This window comes from Coffea eugenioides, chromosome 11, assembly GCF_003713205.1.
Source record: "Coffea eugenioides isolate CCC68of chromosome 11, Ceug_1.0, whole genome shotgun sequence".
NCBI classification, from domain to species: domain Eukaryota; kingdom Viridiplantae; phylum Streptophyta; class Magnoliopsida; order Gentianales; family Rubiaceae; genus Coffea; species Coffea eugenioides.
Window position 1 is genome coordinate 21,349,028 of NC_040045.1, and position 21,051 is coordinate 21,370,078.

The following is a 21,051-nucleotide window of genomic DNA, read 5'->3' on the forward strand; positions in this document are numbered from 1 at the left end:
GTGACGACCCATTATTTTCGTCACAAACTACACCGCAAGAAATATTGTCATTAGTGACAACATTTTTAGTGACGACAAAAGTCGTCAGAAAACGTGGTTGTTTAGTGACGACAAGAAAAGTTGTCATAATTGCTCAAAGCAACTAAGTCTTCAGTGACGACCTTGAAAAAGTTGTCACTAAAATGATCTATATAGTGACAACTTCTAATATCGTCACTGTCACTCTACCGATTCAGATTTAGTGACAAGAATTAATCGTCACTGTTTAAAGTACTTATTTCTAAGTCACTTTCATTAATTCTACTGTGCCACCCTAACTTTTGCGATTTAGCCCCAAATGTTGTAAAAAATTCCATTATGATACCTTAACTTTTACAATTTAGCCCCATATGTAGTACACCGATTTCTTTTATTCTATTATTACTCCCTAACTTTTGTAATTTAGCCTCATATGTAATTCACTAATTTCATTAATTCTACTATGGCACTCTAACTTTTGCAATTTAACACCCATATGTAATACACCAATTTTATTATTTCTATTATGGCACCGTAGCTTTTACAATTTAGCCCCTATTTTTTTATTAGGAAATTGCGAATAGTATCTTGATAAACTATGCATAATATTTTATAATTTTCTCAAACTTAAGTAATAATTTGTTATAAACTCTAAAGATATATCTTTCATTACAATAGTTATAAGGCAGGCAGGTCTTTTTATCAATGGAATAAGAAATTTATGCCAGATTTATCCTTTGTACTATATGCCAAGTAGTATTAGCAAAGGAATAACAAAGTACTACAAAGTAATTAACAAAATAGCCTTCAGGGAGTGTAGTTTATGGGCAAATGAGCATTATCTATTCAAAGTACCAACTTTTTATGGGCATTGTAGACACCAAATTTTTAAGGTATTTTTGTTTACTGGTATTTTTATTTTTTGATTCATTTCATTTACTTTTAGTCTTTTATTTTTAAGCCATTTTTATCATTTAATTAAACTTTAATCATTTAATTTTATTTTGTTTGTTTTGATTCTAGGGTTTTGAAAAAGAAAAAAAAGTAAAAAGAAAGAAAAATCAAAGGGACAAGAATAAGACACATGGACCTTTTTTGAGAATGAAATCTTGGCTTTTCATTTTAGGGTTAGTTTTCAGGGCAAACAACAAAAAAAGCAGGGGCGGCACACAAGATTAAGGGGGGAGCTCTGGGGTAGAAGAGAAAAATCGAAATTGAAGAGAAAAATAAAGGCAAGGGAAGTCGGCTAAGAGCAGAGAGAGAAGACCGACAAGGAAGAATGAAAATTCCAAACCCAAAATCCCAAAATAAAAATTCCCAATCTTCCTCAACTCGATCCATCCAAATTTTTTCAAAACGGTCCTTGATCATGAATTCCTAAATAAGCCCAGAATTCTTGCCGTCAATTTCCATGTCACCGCCTGAGCTTTCGCGGTCGGTCATCGCCACGATGACCAATTACACCGTCCCACCACTTCCACCACCGCACGCCCGGCCCCATTGCCATCGTTTCTGAGCTCCTCACCGCCTGGCACGCCACCAGCCTAGGGCCCGCCAGCCACTGTGGCACTGATGCAGCTCAATTTCTCCTTATTAAAGGGTGCGGATAAAAGTAAAAAAAAGAGAGGAGGTCGGTTAAAAGTGGTGGTGGTCCGATGAGAGGAGATCTGCCTCTCCGACGGTCTCGTTCGCTAGAAAATGAAGTGCCTCCGATTCCTCCGCAAGTGCATGAACACCAAACCTTCCCATAGCCCTATCCATTTCTGCGCCCCTTCTAGAATCCTCTGACGCACCATCCGAGGGATGATTCCGCATAAAATCAAGAGAGGAGCAGCTGCCCTGGCGAGGTTGAAGGTGTACGAGGGAGTACCTCCGCCTTATGATAAAACCAAGAGGATGGTTATCCCTGATGCTCTCAAGGTTTTGAGGCTCCAGGCTGGTCACAAGTACTGTTTGCTGGGTCGGCTATCGTCTGAAGTTGGGTGGAACTACGCTGATACAATCAGGGAGCTAGAGGCTAAGAGAAAGAAGAGGGACTTGGCGGAGGAATTGAAGCTCGCCGCACGCTCACGGAACCCACCATCATCGCCCGTGGATCTTCATCGTCAAGAGCTCTGTAAGTTTTCTATTTAAATTTCAGTTCTTCTCAAGAGTGTGAAATGGGTCTGCCGTGGCTTCATCCAGTGTGATTCTCCTGTTAATTGGCTTCATTTTTGAATACACATGCTGCATATGTTGATTGAGTTGAATGTCTTGATTTCTGATAAATTTTGGGGCTGATTGACTTCAATTTGAACAAAAATCTGATGAAACTTTTAATACCCCCAATCTGTTCGATGTAATGTCTAGCCGAAAATTCTTTGTTGAAAGATGGTTTTGTTGCATTTGTACGTTTGAAAGAAATCGGACAAGTCAGTGAGTTAGGTTGGTTGCAGCAGTTCTTTTGTTTTCTCTTTTGGTTGGCTGACGTATTGTTTCGAATGTCAATAAGGTTGTCTTGTGTCACTTCTGTCATTTATGATCTGCTCCAGAAGCCTAATTCATCAGTTTTGGTACTTAAATCAATGTTTGTTTCTGATTTTTTTTTAGAGTAAATTGTTTCGGCCATGGATTTTTTTTTTGTGGGGAAAAGCAGCTACTGGAACTCTGGTTTTGTATTATGATTTTGTTTGTTTGGTCCTGAGTGACTCGGTTTGAGTCTTGGGGCATTAGTTGGTGTATCTACATGCTCCATTGGGGCTTATAAATTCTGTCCCATGCATGCTGAAATGGTAGAGAAGAAGCTGCCGCATGATTCGTTAGTCATCGTGGGTTGCTGAAATTCATAGTTGCTCCAAATACTTGATTCTCTTGCTGTGCAATTAGGATAGCTGGTATAAAATTACTATAAGCTATGAAGATCTGACTTGCAAAGTGGCCTAAGGCAGATTTCGCAGGTCTTTCACCATGTTGCAAAAAATCAAGACTGAGGAGGGACATTTAAGAATTACTTCTGTCAACACAAGGTTCTAATCAGATGGTGTTTTGATCCTGGGAGTACATTTGTGGCTTTATCATAGTTTTGTTATCATGAAACAATAACATTACACAAAAAAAAAAAGCTTCAATAGTGTTTCTGTTTCATGATATTAATTTGAGGAGCACAGAAGGGCTAAAGAATAGAAAAGATTATTATTGTCATTTGGCCAATGAGTTAGCTAAAAACTTTTCATGGCCAATGAGTTAGCTAAAAACTTTTGACGGAACAAGATATACAGTCCCAAGTGTTAAGTGAACAATTTAATCAATCTCCGACTTGTGTTGGGTTGGGAGAATACTGCATTTGATTACGTGAACATTTTATCAATCGCTGACTTGTATTGTAAGATTACTGATTTGATTACGTGACTATTCTAAAAGGAATATTCCTCTTGTATAGGAGAGTGGTAGTATAGTAGTGATGGACGAACAAAACAGAAGATTTATTCATCTTTGACAGTATTTTGACAGATTAAAGAAACATTGCTGATGCCAAAATTGGTCTTCATTTGTGACAAACCTCCTCTTTACAACCGTTAACACTCCTCATTCTTTGGTAGTCAACCAAGGCATCTTGTGTAGTAGATAAGGCCTGCAATTATCACAGTTCCCAGTTTTTCCCTGTTTCCATCCATTGCAGCAAAAACATATCATTTCTTGACATCCAGGCAAAATTTGCAGAAACAAGATTTTTCTACCCCACCGATGTCTTCAGCAATCAAATTCGGATCATCAATCCAATCCACCAACTCTTTCCTCCTACACACACTCCTGTGCACTAATTTTTTTTTTCCACAGACCATCAATCCATTTACAATCCTCCGGATGCCATGCAGGGTGGAATCCGATTCAGCTCTACAGACTTCAGTTCTAAAGATTGCTTTTTCTTCATTGGGGTAAACAGTTTTGTTATGTCTTACCAGCCATGAGAAGAACTGCCACCTACCTACCTAGTCCTCCTTGCTCACCTGTTACACATACTCTCCCCTTCTCCATCTTCTCCCCTTCCATTAATTTGTGTCCGTCTAGCCTTTAATACCAGTATAGTACTGTTTGGTCTCTCTGCAGTGGATTGTCAGTTTCAACTTGAAGAATTAATGTATTTCTAGTATAGTATTTCACTTGAAGAATACCAGTATAGTACATGCGAAATGTATTTCCTTCAAGTAGTTAAAGGGAATCTTCCTTGTTAGTTAGACTGTTGTGCTGAGTCAACAATCAAGTAGTTATTTTGTTATTCTTGAGCTGTATAAGAATGCAGAAATCTGGATTGGGCAACATGGAAAAATCATTTTGAATAATATCTCTCTTTCTTCTTCCTCAAGTCTAGTTTCTCTCCCCCTTATCACTCTATTTCTGCTGCAATTGCTGCATTCATTACGGTGGTATCAGATTAGTGAATGCTTGTTACTTTTGTTGTTTATTTAGCAATTAGAGACTGTTTTGCTTTTGTCACCTGATAACTTTACTAATAACTTTACTACTTTATTGCAGATATATTGCTCATTTTGGAGGTTTCGAAGAAGATTAGCAGTACGGCTTACATGTCGGCTCAAAAACTGTGGTTATAGTGCTGTCTTAAGTTTAGAAAATGTTTCAGAAGCGTAGGAAATGTTTTGGGAGGAATATGTTTTTTAGTGCAGCCTTGACGTATATGAGTAGTATTTGTTCTACTCAAACTTATGAAACTATTTGTACTATGATGTTGCACTTATTTATGACATTTGAATATTTAATATATTATTTTGGCATATTCTATTGTAACGGTGCCTACATTTGTTATTTATTAAACATTGCTGATATTTTCATTTTTTAGATATTATTGTAGTAGGAAAGTCATGTGTAAGGTGTTGTAAATGAGTAGTATTTTTCTAGGCAGGATGTCTTTATTGACAATTGTTATTGTCACTCAATCAAAACTGTCTATTGATAAGGGAATGTTGTCACAGTTGATCAGGGGTTTATTGACAACAAAGTCGTCACTAATTCCCCTATGCCCTCACCATCGTCCCTTCATGCATCACTTGCATCACTGACAAGAGAAGGTGTTGTCACTAGATTTATAGCTTTTACTGATGACATATGTTGTCATAAAAAGTTTCATTCAGTGACGACCCTAAGTCGTCACTGTATAATTTCATCTTTTACTGACGACATAGATTGTCATAAAAAATGTTCTATTTACTGACGACTTTAAAGTCGTCACTGTATACTTTTACCGACGGAGATTCAGTGACGACCTTGCGACAACTGAAATGTTGTCAATAATGGTCATCAGTGACGACTTTTTGATTATTTGTGACGAAAAGTAGTTATCACTGATGACCAAAATTCTTGTAGTGGAGCTCAATCCTGTGGCTAAGTTATTCGAGTCGGGCCGGCAAGGGCCTGGACGATTAGATAACGAACCACGGTAGTCTGTTCGGGGATTTTGGGTATTGAGACCCTTGATTCCGGGTATACTCGAGTATTACCATTTTGTTCGTTTGAGGTGAGCGGGCCCGGTAAAGGGGTGTTTGGTGGACGGAATTCGGTGATAAGAGGGGTCTACGGACGCATTGGTTCTATATACGTTGACGGAGAGTCAACCGGTTTGGATCAAGTATTGCGCTGGAAATTTGGCTCCTGAGAGCCACCCGTATCCTTCTGATTTGAATCATTGGTTCCTTTGCTTTACATCTGACATGTGTATCTGATTTGTTAAATGTGAAATGCCATGATTTTAATGCTATCTGTTTGGTACCTCATTGAGCGCAAGCTCACCCCTTTCCGTTCCTTTTGTTTTCCTTACAGGAAAATAAACCCTTTTGGTCTGGATTTGACAAATGGCTGCCAAATTGAGCTAGTTGAACATATCTTTTGTATAGCTCATGTATTAAAACCCTAAGTGTACTTTTGGGGCGTTTTCTCTTTTGATTTGGCAAACCGTGTGTATATATTAACTTTTGAAAACTTTTGTATGTCATTTTGATTTGTAAACGCTAAAGTTCAGATGTGAATGTTTGTTGGCTATTTCGATTGGGTTCTGACGGGTCGGTCACTATTCATGGCCGACTTCGGATTTCTTTTTTTTAAATTTTGGGTTATTTTACCATTTTGACTCGTTTACGCTCGTTCGTAAGTTCCGGATCGCTATAGATAGTTCTAGTCTGCATCGTGAGTCCTGGCGAGAGCTGGGCAGGCAGTCCGCTCACCCCTTTGGTTCGCCTTAGGGGAAAGTGGGGCTGTTACAAGTTCGCATTGTGTGAATTTTTCCGAATTTCCAAACTTTGCCGAAAATCAACCCAAAACTGTCTTAATGGTCCAAAACAGCCACTTTGAGCCACATTTCGAATGTCATCCATTTGGAATCATGGAAAAGTGTCTTCTAGGAACTTTTAGTACTTTGGAAGTAGTTTCCAATGGTACTAAGTTTTCCAATTTTGCACTTACCGAGAGTGAGATACAAATTTTCAAATTTCGTGTAACAAATCTGAAATTTCCGAACTTAAAGAAAATTGAGGGTTTCGAACTCTCCATTTTTCTTCAATACTGATAGACCGTTTTACACTTGATTTCAAAGATGAAAATCAGATTTCTCTTGTGTTTTAAAACCCCACCTTTGAGTCTCGATTTACGAGTAATTAAGGCTCATTTTCATGAGATTTTCTTAGATTGTACTCTAGTGCAATCCTCCTCGATAATTAGGAATTTTAAGCGATAGTATTTAATAGTTCATTATTAATTGCTCAGGCACTCAAGAGGACCTTCAAGAGGATCTCACGAAAGACGCCTAAACAATCGCTTGTGCTTGCTTCTTGAATTACTTGGTTAGTGTCAAGTGTATGTAAACTTAATATATGCTTAATTGTTATTAGTGAGTGGAGATTTTGAAAATGCTGAGTCGAGTGTGTATCTTACCACACTCGGTCTCATTTGAATGAATTATGAATGACTTGATTGAATTGAAATGAATGAATCGTGAATGACTTGATTGAAATGAAATGAATGATTGAATGTATTGAATGATTGAATGAAATGATTAATTATGCTATGGCTGCATAAGTCGATTGGAGCGATACCTCATCGACCACTGAACGATTGTAAGTACCACACCGATTTGGTGGGAGGTACCTCTCGAGTCGTCTCAGTACCCAACACCTCTGAACGATAGTAAGTACCACACCGATTCGGGTGGGAGGTACCTCTCAAATCGTCTCAGAGCCATTAAGCATTCTAAGTTGATTGGAGCGGTGTCTCATCGACCTCTGAACGATAGTAAGTACCACACCGATTCGGGTGGGAGGTACCTCTCGAGTCGTCTCAGTAACCTAAACCTCTGAACGATAGTAAGTACCACATCGATTCGGGTGGGAGGTACCTCTCGAACCGTTTCGGAATTATAAACTGAATGATAGTAAGTACCACACCGATTTGGGTAGGAGGTATCTCTCGAGTCGTCTCAGAAACATAAATGGAATATGTGAAGTGCTCTGAATTTAATTACCTACCCGGGTAATGGGGTGTCATCACGAGAAGGTATTGAACCGAACTTGGGCAAAGCAATTGAAAATTAGATCCTGAAAGCTCCTGCATCCTACTCAAGTGTGTTTATTATAAATTTAGAACTACTTGAATGTTATAGCTTTCATATTGTGTAAGTGTTATTATTATTGAACTACGTGTCTTGCATGTTTTTCTTGGCCTCACGAGCAATCGCTCACCGCGATAGATTTGTTTTCCTTAACAGGAGCTGAAATGGAAGGAATTATGGAGAGGTCGGCTTGATGGCCCTTTTGATTAGAATTTTGAATGTATTTGTTTAGACAACTTTTGGAAGCTGTCTATTTTGGGAATGTAAGATATTTTGGTAGCTTGTGATGTAAGACTTGAATGTTTATTAAGGAATTGACCTTCCTTTCTATCTTCGACTTTTAGTATCAATTGGTTATTCTTAAGTTTGAATTGAATTTGTACTGACTCCTGGCGAGAGTTGGGCAGGCATCCCGCGGATACCCTTGGGTTCGCCCTTGGGAGAAGTGGGGGCGTCACATGAATTACTTCAAGTTGTTAATTTGCATTGCATTACTTTAGCATTTAGTTGATTAAAATAGTTGAAATTCTTGATAAAGTTTGGATAATAGAGTAAGCTAGAAGCCTTCGCAGTTGAAGGTGATTCCCCATGGGACCGATCCTACTTTCCTTATGCTACAATTCATGACCCCGTGCACTTGCAATTAACGAGGGATTTAGGTTAAAATTTAGAGTGTAGGTATAGACCTGGTCACATGGGATGGACATCATCACGGAGCACATTGTACCGTTTATAAGGGAAAGATGTCAGAGTGCATGTCATCGTCAAGAGGAAACTAGACCTTCTACCTTTGCTCCACAAGTTTCTTCTTCTTCCCAAACCAATTGGCAGAGGCTATTTAGTTGCCTAGATGACATGCAATCTCAGCTGGCCCAACTTGACGCTTGCATAGGTCATATAGAGGAGCGTTTAGATCAATAGTGACATGACGAGCTCAGAGAAGAAGTGCCGACCTCTTGTTGCATTTTTCTTTTGCTTCCATGTTCCTTGTAGTTTTATATTTTATATTTTCCTTTTGCTTTTGGACTTGTAGGAGGTTAACTTGAACTTATGCTTTTGCATCTAGGCTTGTGGTGGTATTAGTAGATATTAGTTATAAATTCGTCAATGGGTCGTGAATCAGGGTTGAATTGGATCTTAGCCATTTAACTGGGGAGTAACTTGTTTTTATTTTTGTTACTTTCTTTCCCTACATATTGAGAACAATGTGTATGTTAAGTGTGGGAAGAAATGGTGTTTAGTAGAACTTACTTCTGTACTTGTATTGTTGAATTGCTTGGACTTGATGTTGGAAATCTTTGTTATGCTTAAAATTGTTAATTCTTGGGTTTGCTGGCAGGGACTTTTGTCCAGTATTAAAGGGAAACTCTACCAAAATTTTTTCAAAATACAGTCCAAATTTTCAAATTTCCCCAAGTTTTTCAAAATCTGTTCCCCTAAGTCAACAAAGGCATGAAGGTCAAGGTCCTTTTGGCTCAAATCCTCCTATGTAAGTGGGATGATTTGAGTAAACTGAAAATTCAATTCTCGCTTGACTTGTAACAATTATTATGTTATTAGAACTATTGTATGTGAGAAAATATATCTAGTAAACTAGTGACAATTATGTCCAAAATTTTGATTGATAAATGACATCTCTTATCTTACTTACTTTTACAAGTAATTGATTTATATAGTTGCTAAAGTTATTTTCTTCCTTGTATTTATCTTATTGAGGGATTTGTTTTAAAAAAACCTCCAATAATTTCTTGTGCCGAGTAACTGGGAGTTTTCATTTTAAAATATCGACTTTTGCATAAAAAGATATTTGAATTAAGAGCAATATGTGAAATGTTGAGTAATTAGAGATCTTTATCTAAAATTATTGATTTTCCTGTCAAAAGACATTTTTGCAATTAAAAAATAAATAAATGAAAAGGAAGTTACTAGTTCCCTCTTAAGGTTTGACAAAGCTAAACATTTAATTTAAAAGGAAGAAAATCTCCAAGGTGACTATATAGGTTAGTTATTTGAAAAATTAGGTGAGATAGAGAGATTAAATTTGTTTGGTTGAACTTTGGGTATACTTATCACTCTTTTACATGGTATGATGAGTATTGTAGGTAATAGGAACGATTGCAGAATGAAAGTTTGCAAAAGTTAAGAGAGATCTAATTTCAAGTTCACTTGGCTCATTTCACTTCTTTAATCATTGTTGGATCAATTTTTTTTTTGCTTGAGGACAAGAAATGATTTAAGTGTGGATAAATTTGATAAATGTTTATTATATTTGTTTATTAAGTAGAATTAAGTGTTTATTTTTGGTATAAATTAGGATTTTTAAGATATAACTTGCTCTCTAAGTCTCTTAATTTTGCAAGTTTCGTTTGAGCAGATTAATTTGCAAATTTGGTTACATTTGCAAGATTGGAAACATGATATAAGCATTGGATCGAGACAAATTCATTTAAATGCCACTAGTGCATGATTCAATGACAATTTGGAAAGGAAATAGGGCATCAAATGCAGGTATTATTAATGAAATGCATAAACAATAACATGGACATCTTGCTTGTGATTTTAATGGTGAATTGGAGCAGGAAAGAAGCAAGAAAATGTACCAGAACTAAATACGTGATCTCTAATACGCGAGTTAGGTCGTGTATTTGAAGGTCACGTATTTTCCTCTGTTTCTTTGCAACTTGCGCTGTTTCACACTACTTTCCAGCTCAATTCTAGCACAAAATTTTGGTTGCACATGCTCAAGAATCTTTAGGGAAGAGAAAAGGAAGCTTTATGTCATTTCGTTTACTACTTTTTGACTCTCTTAACACTATATATATAAGAATCATTGAAGAGACTAGAAGAAGGTGAGTTATTATCAGTTTTTAGCTCAAGAACTTAGTTAGAGTTTTTGTCATTCACTCTAGCTAGAAACTTGTAAGAAACATTTGGAGATTTCATTTTACAAATCATTTTGTTGAAGAAATAGAAGATTTGGGAGTTTGTTCATCGCCTTGGCTAAACTTTCTTTATCCATCTCTTTACTTGTGATTCATTATGTATTCATACAATGAAGTTATGTTTTTTCTTGTTTTATATCACATGAGTAGCTAAATTCTAGATCTAGGGAGTAAATGAAACTTATGGCTACTTGATATGAGTTGAATATGATTTATACTTGTTACCTCTTGTATTAACTTGTCCATTTATACATGCTTATCACTTGTTGTATCAACAATAGCAAGTTTCTAGTTGTTGTTATTCAATGAAAATTGGTAATAATGATGGAACAACATAAATGAAGCTTAAGGAGTTGACTCATGAGAATAGAGATGCACTTGAGTGTATTATTTTTTGCATTTCATAAAGAACAAAAGGATAGATCTAGTCATTCACCATGAGAATAGGGAAGACTAGTCTAGACTAAGCCATTACATCATGAGAGTGAATTTTGGTAAATATGAAAATGAATCCCTGGTTAAATAAGAGTAGTAACAAGAGGTAAATCTATTTACTTGTAACTTTAATACCATAAGCGGACTCTATATCCCTTGTGACGCCCCCACTTCTCCCAAGGGCGAACCTAAGAGTATCCGCGGGACGCCTGCCCAACTCTCGCCAGGACTCAAGACAATTCCAATTCAAACTTAAAGTCTAATACTAACAATGAAAATCGGAATAAAGGTACGAAGTCATTTCCATACATAAATATTCAATCTTACATCACAATTTCAATCTTACAATCACTTTCCCCAAAATATACAATATCCAAAAGTGTATAGTCGATTACAATCAAAACATTAATACAAAAGTGCCTCAAGTCGGCATTTCCTTAACTTCTTCCATTCAAGTTCCTGTTAAGGAAAACAAACTAATGGAATGAGCCAATACTCAGTGAGGCCAAGAAAATCATGCAAGCACGTAGTTCAAGTATCAATAACATTTATACCATGAATAAAGTGATAAAGTCAAATAATTCACGATTAACAATTAAACACACTTGAGTAGGATACAGGAGCTCTCAGGAGCTAATTTCCACCTACTTCGCCACGGCTCGATCCGATACCCCCTCGTGATGACACTCCGTCATTCGGATAGGTATTATGTCTGTAGAAACTTCACTTATTACTTCCTCCATCCATCATTCCACCCTCTCAGATCCGTAACCAAACACGCACGAAAAGGGCGATACTCCACGAGTATGCCGAACAAGATCTCAAAAGATCAAGTTGTGTTTTGTTATTCTCTTGGTTCATCAAGCTTCTCGACCAAGCCCATGTCGGCTCGAGTTGCAAGATTGGCTAAAAGAATTGGGCGTCCCCATAAGTCGAGGAGGTTCACTCCACTCAACAACACGACACGCACGATAACACGGCATGCACACGAAAACAAGTATATTTTGCCGATGAGATTCACTCCAATCGACTTTTAAAAAAATCAAGTTTAATGCAAGTAAAGTTCAAGTAAAGGAGAGCGAGTGCGATAAAGTACACACTCGTCCCATCAAGTAACATTCACGCATATAAGCAAGATAGATCAACTAAATACATCAAGTCATGCACTTGACACTCACCAATTCAAAAGTAATTGAGCGAGTAAAGTCCTTAGTTGTCCCCTCCGGGATTCTCTTCAAGACTTGCTTGAGCACCTGAAGAATTAGTGTCCATACATCACTCACGTAAACCCACTACCACGTAACACACAAGAAAGAATATCCACTTGTTTAGATTAAACCAAAGTCTCAAAAGAGAACTTATTTTTTTCTTGAAAATCAAAGTTCAAAAGTGATGGTTTAATAGCACAAGAAAAACTGATTTCATTCATGAAATTGAGTTTAAAGCGATCAATTAACATCAAGAAAGAATAACGAGTTCTCAAATTTTCATTTTCTCAGAAATCGGCAAATTTCAGTTTTTCGCGTCAAACTTAGAAAAATCAGATCTTGCACTCAATAGGTCCAAAATTGGAAAACTTGGTACCGTTGGAAAATAATTCCAAAGTACTAAAAGTTCCTAGAAGGCACTTTTCCATGATTCAAAACGGAGGACACTCAAATTTTGGCTTCAAGTTGCTGATTTGGACTCCCAAGACAGATTCGGGGTTGGTTTTTGGCAAACTTTGGAAATTCGGCAAAATTCACAGAATGCGAACTAGCCTCTCAAATTTGAAACTCAATTAGAGTTACAATCAAAGTTTAAAACACAACAAATGGAACAAGAATCAAAGTTTTGAGTTCCAAGATATAGCAGCTCAAAGTTGGTTCAAAATGACGCCCATTGGGCAATTTTCCAGATTTGAAACACAATCTTTGGGACTTCAGTTGGGCATCGAAATAGACTCAAAATGGCACCAAATTTGGTATGATTATACTACAATATAAGGGATACTCTTCTATCAAATTTCATGCAAAAATTCGTACGGGAAGGTCAGTTAACAAAGCCACTAAAGTTCCAAGAATTTCCAAGGCAAATCTGCCTTGTACTTCAATTTTCCTTTTTCTAACTTTTGGTCAATGAAATCGACTCAAATCTGGTTTGTTTATGAATACAAGGTCTAAGAAACATCCAAAATACATTTGGTAGGTGGTTGACACCAAAATTTTTAAAATATCAAGTCCCAATTTGAGCTAAGCCATTCGGCTAGCCAAAATGAGGGTTTTCCATCACTGAGACAGTTTCATAATTCGGCACAAGTCACTCAATTCAACTTGGAATTGAGCGTGGTTGGTGGCATTGGAAACTACATTCACAATGCTACAATTTCTCAGAAGAAATCATTATGAAATTCTGTCCATAACTAGCTCATTTTCAGGCAACAAGTCACAGCTCATAACAGGTTTTCCAACACAGTAGAGAAACAGGACAGGTGAATTTGAAAGGCTGGTACGGTTCACTCAAGTGGAATCATGGGATACATTTTATACCGTTAGAAACTGGAAGTGTCTAGTATCTAATGCCGCAAACGTACTCGATTTCGACGTCGGAGCAAAGAGCTATAGTCATTTGAAATTCGCTGCCAAAGCAACTCTGGACACGTTTTCCAGCCATGAAAAATTTTCGAAAACACAACTTTTCCCCAACCAATTCAAGTGATTTTTGGCGGAAACTTTTCACACAACCTATACAACATATCTACATCAAAATCAAGGCAATTTGACCACAAAAAAGCACACCAAGAGGCACGGCAAGAATAAGGCAGATTCGGCCCTTCAACATGCATCACTTCCTTTGATTTTCTTTTCACTCTTTAAACTTAAATCCACTAGATTAACACTTAATCAACACAAATAACATCCAAACTCATCAAATCAGATCATCAAGTCTATTGTGGGATTTCATAGAGCCCACTCACATGATTTTCAACAATTCAAAGCTACCCACATGAAGCTACAAGCTTCTAAGTGTAATCTAACTTACAAAAGCTAAGATTCAAGGGTTAGATGATTAGCTATCTCCTTAGATGGTGAAGACCAGAATTTTTGGCCACAAGAAGCTCAAGAAAATCGTGAGAATGAAGCTCCTTTCCTAACCCAAGATGATCTCCATGTTATTTGCTAGTTGTGGTATGAATTTGACAGGATTTGGTGCAAGAAAGTGAGATGAGATGAAGAAATTTTTTGGTCTTCTTCTCCTTGGTGTTGCACAACTGCTTGAGAGAGAGAAAGGAGAGTTGTTGGCTGATGGTTGAGGCTTCCTTGAGAAGCTTAAGAGTTTGTGGCCAAAATTACTCCAAAAGTCAACTAAGAATATTGCGCGTACACGTGCGTTTCATACCCGTTTCCTCTTGGGTTTGTTTCACTTGTGCACTAAACCTCTAATGTACTTCTATTGATACTATTATTATTCACTCTTAATAGTCTAAAAATAAAGGTCTAAAGTCCCTCAATTAATCGCGCGCGCGAAAACGCGTACTTCCAATTTGTGCGCGATAGAGTGAAATTTCTAAAAAATTCTCGTAACGATGATATAGCTAACTAATACTTAGGTAATTAATAATATAAATACCTATTTTAAAACTAATGCATGAGTTCTCAAGTCTCCAAGGTCACTGTACTCTCAAATCGACTATTGCCTCCAAACGCGTTTTCACTAAATCTCACTAAACGAGCTTCCAAAAATTAAATTTATTAACGAGACATTTTAAGAATATATGCAAGTCATAGTTCCAAAAGGGTTAAAAATAAATTATTCGAAGAAAATGAATGAATAAATATTTAAATAAACTAGTAATATATGATAAAATAAGAAAATTTTCGGGTCCTCACATCCCTAGACTCAAGTATTTAGTGAGTTTTTTCCACTGTTTTCTTGCAAGTTATCTAGTTAAGTTGGTTAGTTAGTAACTATTGTGATTTCTATTGCTTTTATTGATAATTAGTCTAAATAATAGAGTAAGTAAGGATCTAGTACTTGCATTAGTTGTTCCTCGTGGGATCGACCTGATATATGCCCTAATCTACTAGTTGACTTGTATACTTGCAGTCAAATGAGTATATTTTGGATTTAAACTTGTACTTGTATCAAAAAACCTATTAGGGAGACATTTGAAGACTATCTAAGAAGTATAACTAGCTTAGCTTTTCTTTGGAAAATCAACTAAAGAGTTAGGACTCATATCTAAAACTTCCATAGGTAGATTTGTAGTAGAAACACTCTCTTGTGTTATTGATGAATTGAAGATTAGTTGTAAAAGGAGCTTGAGGAGTTTCTTCTCCACTTTTGAAATAAGATTTTTTTCGATCTCTACTCTTATTTTACTTGAGTTTCTTTCATTTTTTTATTAGAGAAGTATAAGCTTTCTTGTGTTATTATATATGAATAGCTAAGTAGTTTTATCCTGGGGTTGAGATGGATCTCTTTGTATCTTAATATTGGATGATTCTAATTGATTGTTTCTATATTATGTACTTCTTAGCTCATGTGCTCTTGCTTTAAGTTTAATATTATTTGGCACCTAGTCATAAACTAGTCGACGAATGGTTTGGTGCAATAAAAGTTGTCCTACAATTTTAGATTGGAATTCATGAATTGTAAAGAGTATATTCATGAAAGTAGATATACATTTATGTAGATTTTAATTTGGTAATTTCATCAATCTTAATGACCTTGTATCTAGTTATTCAACAATGATAGGAAAATAGTAGATATAGCTATACTTGATTACAGATGAAAGTAGGGTTCAAATTCATTTGGAAATCACTTCCTGGGAAGACATCAATCAACTAAATCAACTGAATCAAGACTAAATCTTGAGCAAATAGTGAAATTGAAAACTATAAGATTCATCTTCTAGTTGTTTTTCATTTTCATTTATATTCTTGTTGTTTTTAGTAGTCTAATTTGTAGTAGCAGTTTCATTTAGGGATGGCAACGGGGCGGGGTTGGGGCGGGGGACCCCTCCCCCGCCCCCCTCCCCGTTGCCTATTAGTTCCCCCCGTCCCCCGCCCCGTTCCTCGTTTCCTGCTCCCCCCGCCCCGCCTTGCCCCGCTTCCCCCGCGGGGGCACCCGCGGGATTAATACAATTTTATTATATAATTTTATTATAATTAAATTTTAATAAATAATCAAGTACTAAAATATCAACACATCATCAAATTATTATTCATTGTAATTGTAGACACCAAATTTTTGGTGTAATTTCATTTACTGTTTATTTTTAGTTTTTTTATTTGTCGTGTTAGTTTTATTCGATTTTTAGTTTTTAGTTTTATTTTTATTTTTAAGTTTTTAGCATAGAATTTCTTGAAAAGAAAAAAAAGGAAAAAAAAAGAAAAAGGAAAAATGAATGAAAAAGGAAAAAAGGAAAAAGGAAAAATAGCAATTTTGTTTTTGTTTATCTATTTTAGTCATTTCTACTTAATTTATCTTTTATTTTTGTTTGGTTTATTTAGGGAAAAGAAAAGAAAAAACAATGGAAAAGAAAAAAAGAAAAATGTGAAAAAAAATTAAAAATGGCCATTTTTGTTTAGTTTTTTGTTTAAAATTATTTTTGTTTTGTTATTATTATTACCTGGTTTGTGTAACTTTGTTATTATTATTGTTTATATTTTATTTTATCATTTCTGTAATTATCAAGTTGTGTTAAAAAAAAAAAAAAAAATATTATCGCAGCATGCACGCTGCAACTTTTTGCAGCGTGCAAAGTACAATTTCAATAGCCATCGGATGGCTGGATGGAAAGGGAAGGACAAGCCTTCATCCTCACCATTGAGAGCAGGTTTAGGAGATTGGGAAGTGAATATAAAAGAGCAAAGAAAACCACAGCCGCAAGGGGAGTTTTTTCGGGTGAGCAGGGGGTTTTTTGGAGAGCATTAACGGACGAAGAGAGAGCATCGAGCAAAAGAAGAGCAAAAAAGGAAAAAACAAAGGAGGAGTTTTGGGGGGAGGTTTTGGTGACGGCAAAAACAAAAAGAGAAAGCAGGGATAGTTTAGGGGAATCTGGGAGAGAAGATACGAAGGATGGCGGCTGTAGACTAGAGGGGCTGACGGGGAGGAAAGGGAAAAAACAGCAAAAGAAAAAGCTGGGGAGTGACGGCTAGAAACCAGGGGGGGAGAGAGTTTGAAACGGCAAGAGAAGAAAAAGGAGGCGCGGCTGAGAGAGTTCACGGGAGAAAAGGGAAAGAAACCAGGAAAAGGGGGGAAGAGTGACGAGAGAGTTTTGGGGAAGAAGAGAGCATCGACGGGCTGAAAGAAAAATTGAGCAAGGGTTTTGGGGATGAGAAGGGAGTTCACGGCTAAGAAAAAATGGAAAGGTCTGAGTGAGGGGCAGAGATAAACAGGAAGAAAGTTGAGATAGTGGAGCCGAGAGCAAGAGGAAAGAGTGAAGGGGCAGCGGCCAAAGCTGGAAGACAGCAAAAGAAAGAAACTAGAGGAGTAGTGGAACCAACGGTCACCACCATCCTTCATTGACGGTCCTCCGAAGACCGAGCAGAGTCATCCCAATCCTTTCACAGTCATTCTCCGGTTCATCTTGTAGTTAAAGGTAACACTTTTATCTTTTTATACTTAGAAGCTGTCTTCTTTAATTGTGGGTTGATACCTTTTTCTTGCAACATGACGGTCGGTGGTCCATCGCCGCCTTTCTTTTATTTCTATGGGCTGGTTTAAGTTTGGTTGTTGGGATTAGAATTCACAATGGAACTGATATGTTTGTTTGGCTTGTGTCATGTCGATTAAGGTTGAAACGTAGTAAAGTTTTGCAGTTCTCACCTCCTGTTTTGCCACTTGGGTTTGCTTAGTATGGAACCGACATTGCCAACCATTTGCTGTGGTCATTTTTTGTTTTCTTCGCCTGGGTCTTTCTGTGGAGTTTGCTGAAGTTTAGATAAATTTTGTTTGATTCATGCTAAGATTGATGATTGGTGATATCTGTGAGTTGAATCGCGAAAGAATCAGTTTTTGTGCATTTTGTCTATAAATTGGAGCTTCTAAAATGTTTGCAGCAGAAATGGAAAGGTTTTCGCATGCTCCTTTGCTGTTTTTTCTTACCTACACTTGTTCACCACAAGCTTCGGTCATCTAGTTTACTGGTTGACCATATGTTAGAAAGGAAAATTAGACAAGGGGCGTTGGTTTTGTATGTTTGAAGGCTGAAATGCTTAAGCTATGGCCGAATGCTTTACTGGAAAATGAATTTCAGATTACCAAATCATTTTGCATGAACATCCTGTCCAGATTTTGTCTTTGTTTTGCTGCATCAGTTCCTGTTATCTTTCTTGCTTGTTTGATCGTTGAAGTTATGGGCCTTGTGGTTTGGTTTCACACTATGATTTTGGCCAACATTTTCTGTTTTGAACAAAGCTGTCCTTGGGGTTCTGAAATCTGGAGTTTAAAAATGCAGCAAGGGAAAGCCGCTACATGTTCTTTTCTTTCTTTTCGCTGCTGCGTTTCCTTTCCTTTCGTTAGTGGTTAAGTTCTGCACTTCAGTCATGTTTTGATCTTGTGTTTGGGGAAGGAATGGAATGATTTGGTGTTGGGTATGCATGTTTGGGGACTGAAGTATCTGAATCATGTTCGAATGCTTTGCTGAAATTTGCAACCATTTGTGTCGAACCAGTTTTGTTTTTTGTCTCCCTCAGAATTTTCGCATGATCTTTTCCCAAGTTTTCTGGTCATTGGGATTGTGATTACCAGGTAGTTTGTTACTTAGTTTAGAGTTGTGATGTTGGGCTAAAAAATATTTAATCAAAGCTTTGTCTATGAACCAAAATCTGGTCCGCTCTATGAAAAGAAAATCTGGTTACCGAGACCATTTCTGCATTTATTTTTCAGAACTTTGGGACGATACATTTCTATGTTTTATGGTCATTTGGGTTGTGATCATTGTGTGGTCCATTACTTGGCTTGAAGTTGTGGCTTTGGGTTGAAAAATATCTATCCAAGGTTGTGTATTTGAATTGAAAAGTCTGTTTTGGTTTGAAGGCAAAGTGCAGCAGTTTTTCTTTGAAGTTTAATAAGCTTTTTGTCTACGTAGATTGCATGGAGATTGCATGAATTCATTTTCTAAAATTTCACTCTGGCCCCCAAGTCTCCCCTTGTCCTGCTATGGCCCAATCAATTAGAGAATTTCATCATTTTGGTCCTTGTTAATTTTAATTTGTGCAACTTCATTGCTTGTTTGCTTCAATTAACTACTATGCTTAGTTTAAATTGCACTTAAGTTATGACTTTAGGGACTTTATGGCTAAGTAAGCTTTGTTTTGCCCATTTCTTTTAATTTTTTTAAATAAAGTGGTGCCTTGACCTTTTTATTATTTTGGAGGGTAATTGAATAATTTCACTTCATTGGGGCGTCAATTCAAGGGAGGTACACTCTATCCCTCATTTGCACTTCAGTTGACCCTACGTGCTCCTATGTGTTATGTGGATATGCCTGTCTACTTCGCTTTCCTTACCTCCTTGCGTGCATTTACTTGCTTTCACTTTTATTTATGTTTTTATGGGGTATGTGTACACCTCTTGGCTTGTAATAGATAGGGCTCGTAGAGCATCTGGTCCATTTCCCCTTCCCCTTTATGCTTTTATGGGGTATGTGTACACCTCTTGGCTTGTAATAGATAGTGCTCGGAGAGCATCTGGTCCATTTCCCCTTCCCCTTGGTTGCTTGCTTTTGTTGCTACATGTTCAATTGCTTTATTAGGCTCTTGCATCTAGTCGAGCATGCTAAGTGCTACGTGTTACGTGTTTACGAGTGTTTTGGCATGTCTACTTGCTTTCATAGCCATGAATGAATGGAATGGATGAATGTACGTTTCCGCTAGTCCAACGCTAGTCGGAATTCATAGAATGGGCTAGTCCAACGCTAGACCCTTAGAGATTTCCCCTCATTAGCATATCATTTGCTTGTTCACCACATATCATGTATTTTTCTTAGTTTTATCACTTGGCATGCTCCTCGAACCCCCTTTCCCTTCATTTTAGGATTTTTGCATATCATGATAGTTGTAGGGTCCATTTGCTTGAGGGTCCCCTTCTGATAAGGGAAACGAGCGAGTGTGGCTACTCGATAGCCTTAGCACGCTAGTTTTGCCTTCTAATCAAAGGGAAAATCGAAGTCGACAAGTTAGGAGTCATTCCCATACCCGACCTGATGCATTCCCTTAGGTTCATTCATTCTCATTTATCACTCACTCATTCTTTTCAATTCACATTTTCCTTTCCTTATTGTTCATTTTGATTTCTACTTCACAAAATTGCATTTAATTACACCTATATGCACTTATCACTATATTTCATACACTTGCACACAAACACTTGGAATTTTCATACAATTGCACACGTGCACCTTTTCATACACTTGCACACAAACACTTGGATTTTTAATTTCTTTCATACACTTCCACACTTGCACATTTGAGTCTCATTTGCATTAATCGACCTCTATGGGGTTTTCCTTTGTTGGCCGCCACAATTCATGTGGTTTGGGACCAAAAGCCTCACGAGAGACATCGTAGAATTTAAGATTGCATTTTTCTTTCCGTTTTGCATTCATATAGTCATATCCAACGTGCGAACATATATTGGGTAGAAAATTAGGAAAGGTAAGGTTAAGTCGCGCAACTAGCCTTGGCTAGGTCAAAGGGGTGCCTTGGATTCTATCCTTGCCTTCCCTTTTGTCAAACGTGACCCCCGAACCTTTTTCTTTGGCTTACGTGGACTAGGAGTCGTTTTAAAAAGGGTTTTACTACTTTGTCTTTAAAAAACACTTTTTGGGTGACTTGGTACACCCCAAATCTATACCAAGTGGCGACTCCGTTTTCATATTTAAAAAACCCTTTTTAAAATTTCATTTGGCCAAATCGTCGCTTTCCAAAGTCCCATGGCCTTTTTACTTTTCATTTTGCACACGTTCACACCACACTTCACACACACATCACACATTCACATCAATCAAAAGTGGGGCGCGACAGTTGGCGACTCCACTGGGGACTTCCTAAGTGGGTCCAAGCATTTGACTTAGCC

At 37.2% G+C, this 21,051-nt stretch overlaps 1 protein-coding gene across 1 annotated transcript; it reads left to right on the forward strand.

Annotated features, from left to right (window-relative positions):
* The first annotated feature begins 1,211 nt into the window (after positions 1 to 1,211).
* LOC113753636 (60S ribosomal protein L13a-2-like) lies at positions 1,212 to 4,772 on the forward strand. The gene is made up of 2 exons (XM_027297837.1): positions 1,212 to 2,134; positions 4,531 to 4,772. Exons 1-2 carry the CDS (start codon positions 1,822 to 1,824, stop codon positions 4,605 to 4,607), a joined length of 390 nt encoding a protein of 129 aa, XP_027153638.1. The 5' UTR covers positions 1,212 to 1,821; the 3' UTR covers positions 4,608 to 4,772.
* The last annotated feature ends 16,279 nt before the right edge of the window (positions 4,773 to 21,051 follow it).

Coding starts and splice junctions, on each gene's coding strand:
- LOC113753636 (XM_027297837.1), top strand. CDS start 1,822: ATGATTCCGCATAAAATCAAGAGAGGAGCAGCTGCCCTGGCGAGGTTG. Junction 2,135..4,530: donor TCTTCATCGTCAAGAGCTCT/GTAAGTTTTCTA, acceptor ACTTTATTGCAG/ATATATTGCTCATTTTGGAG.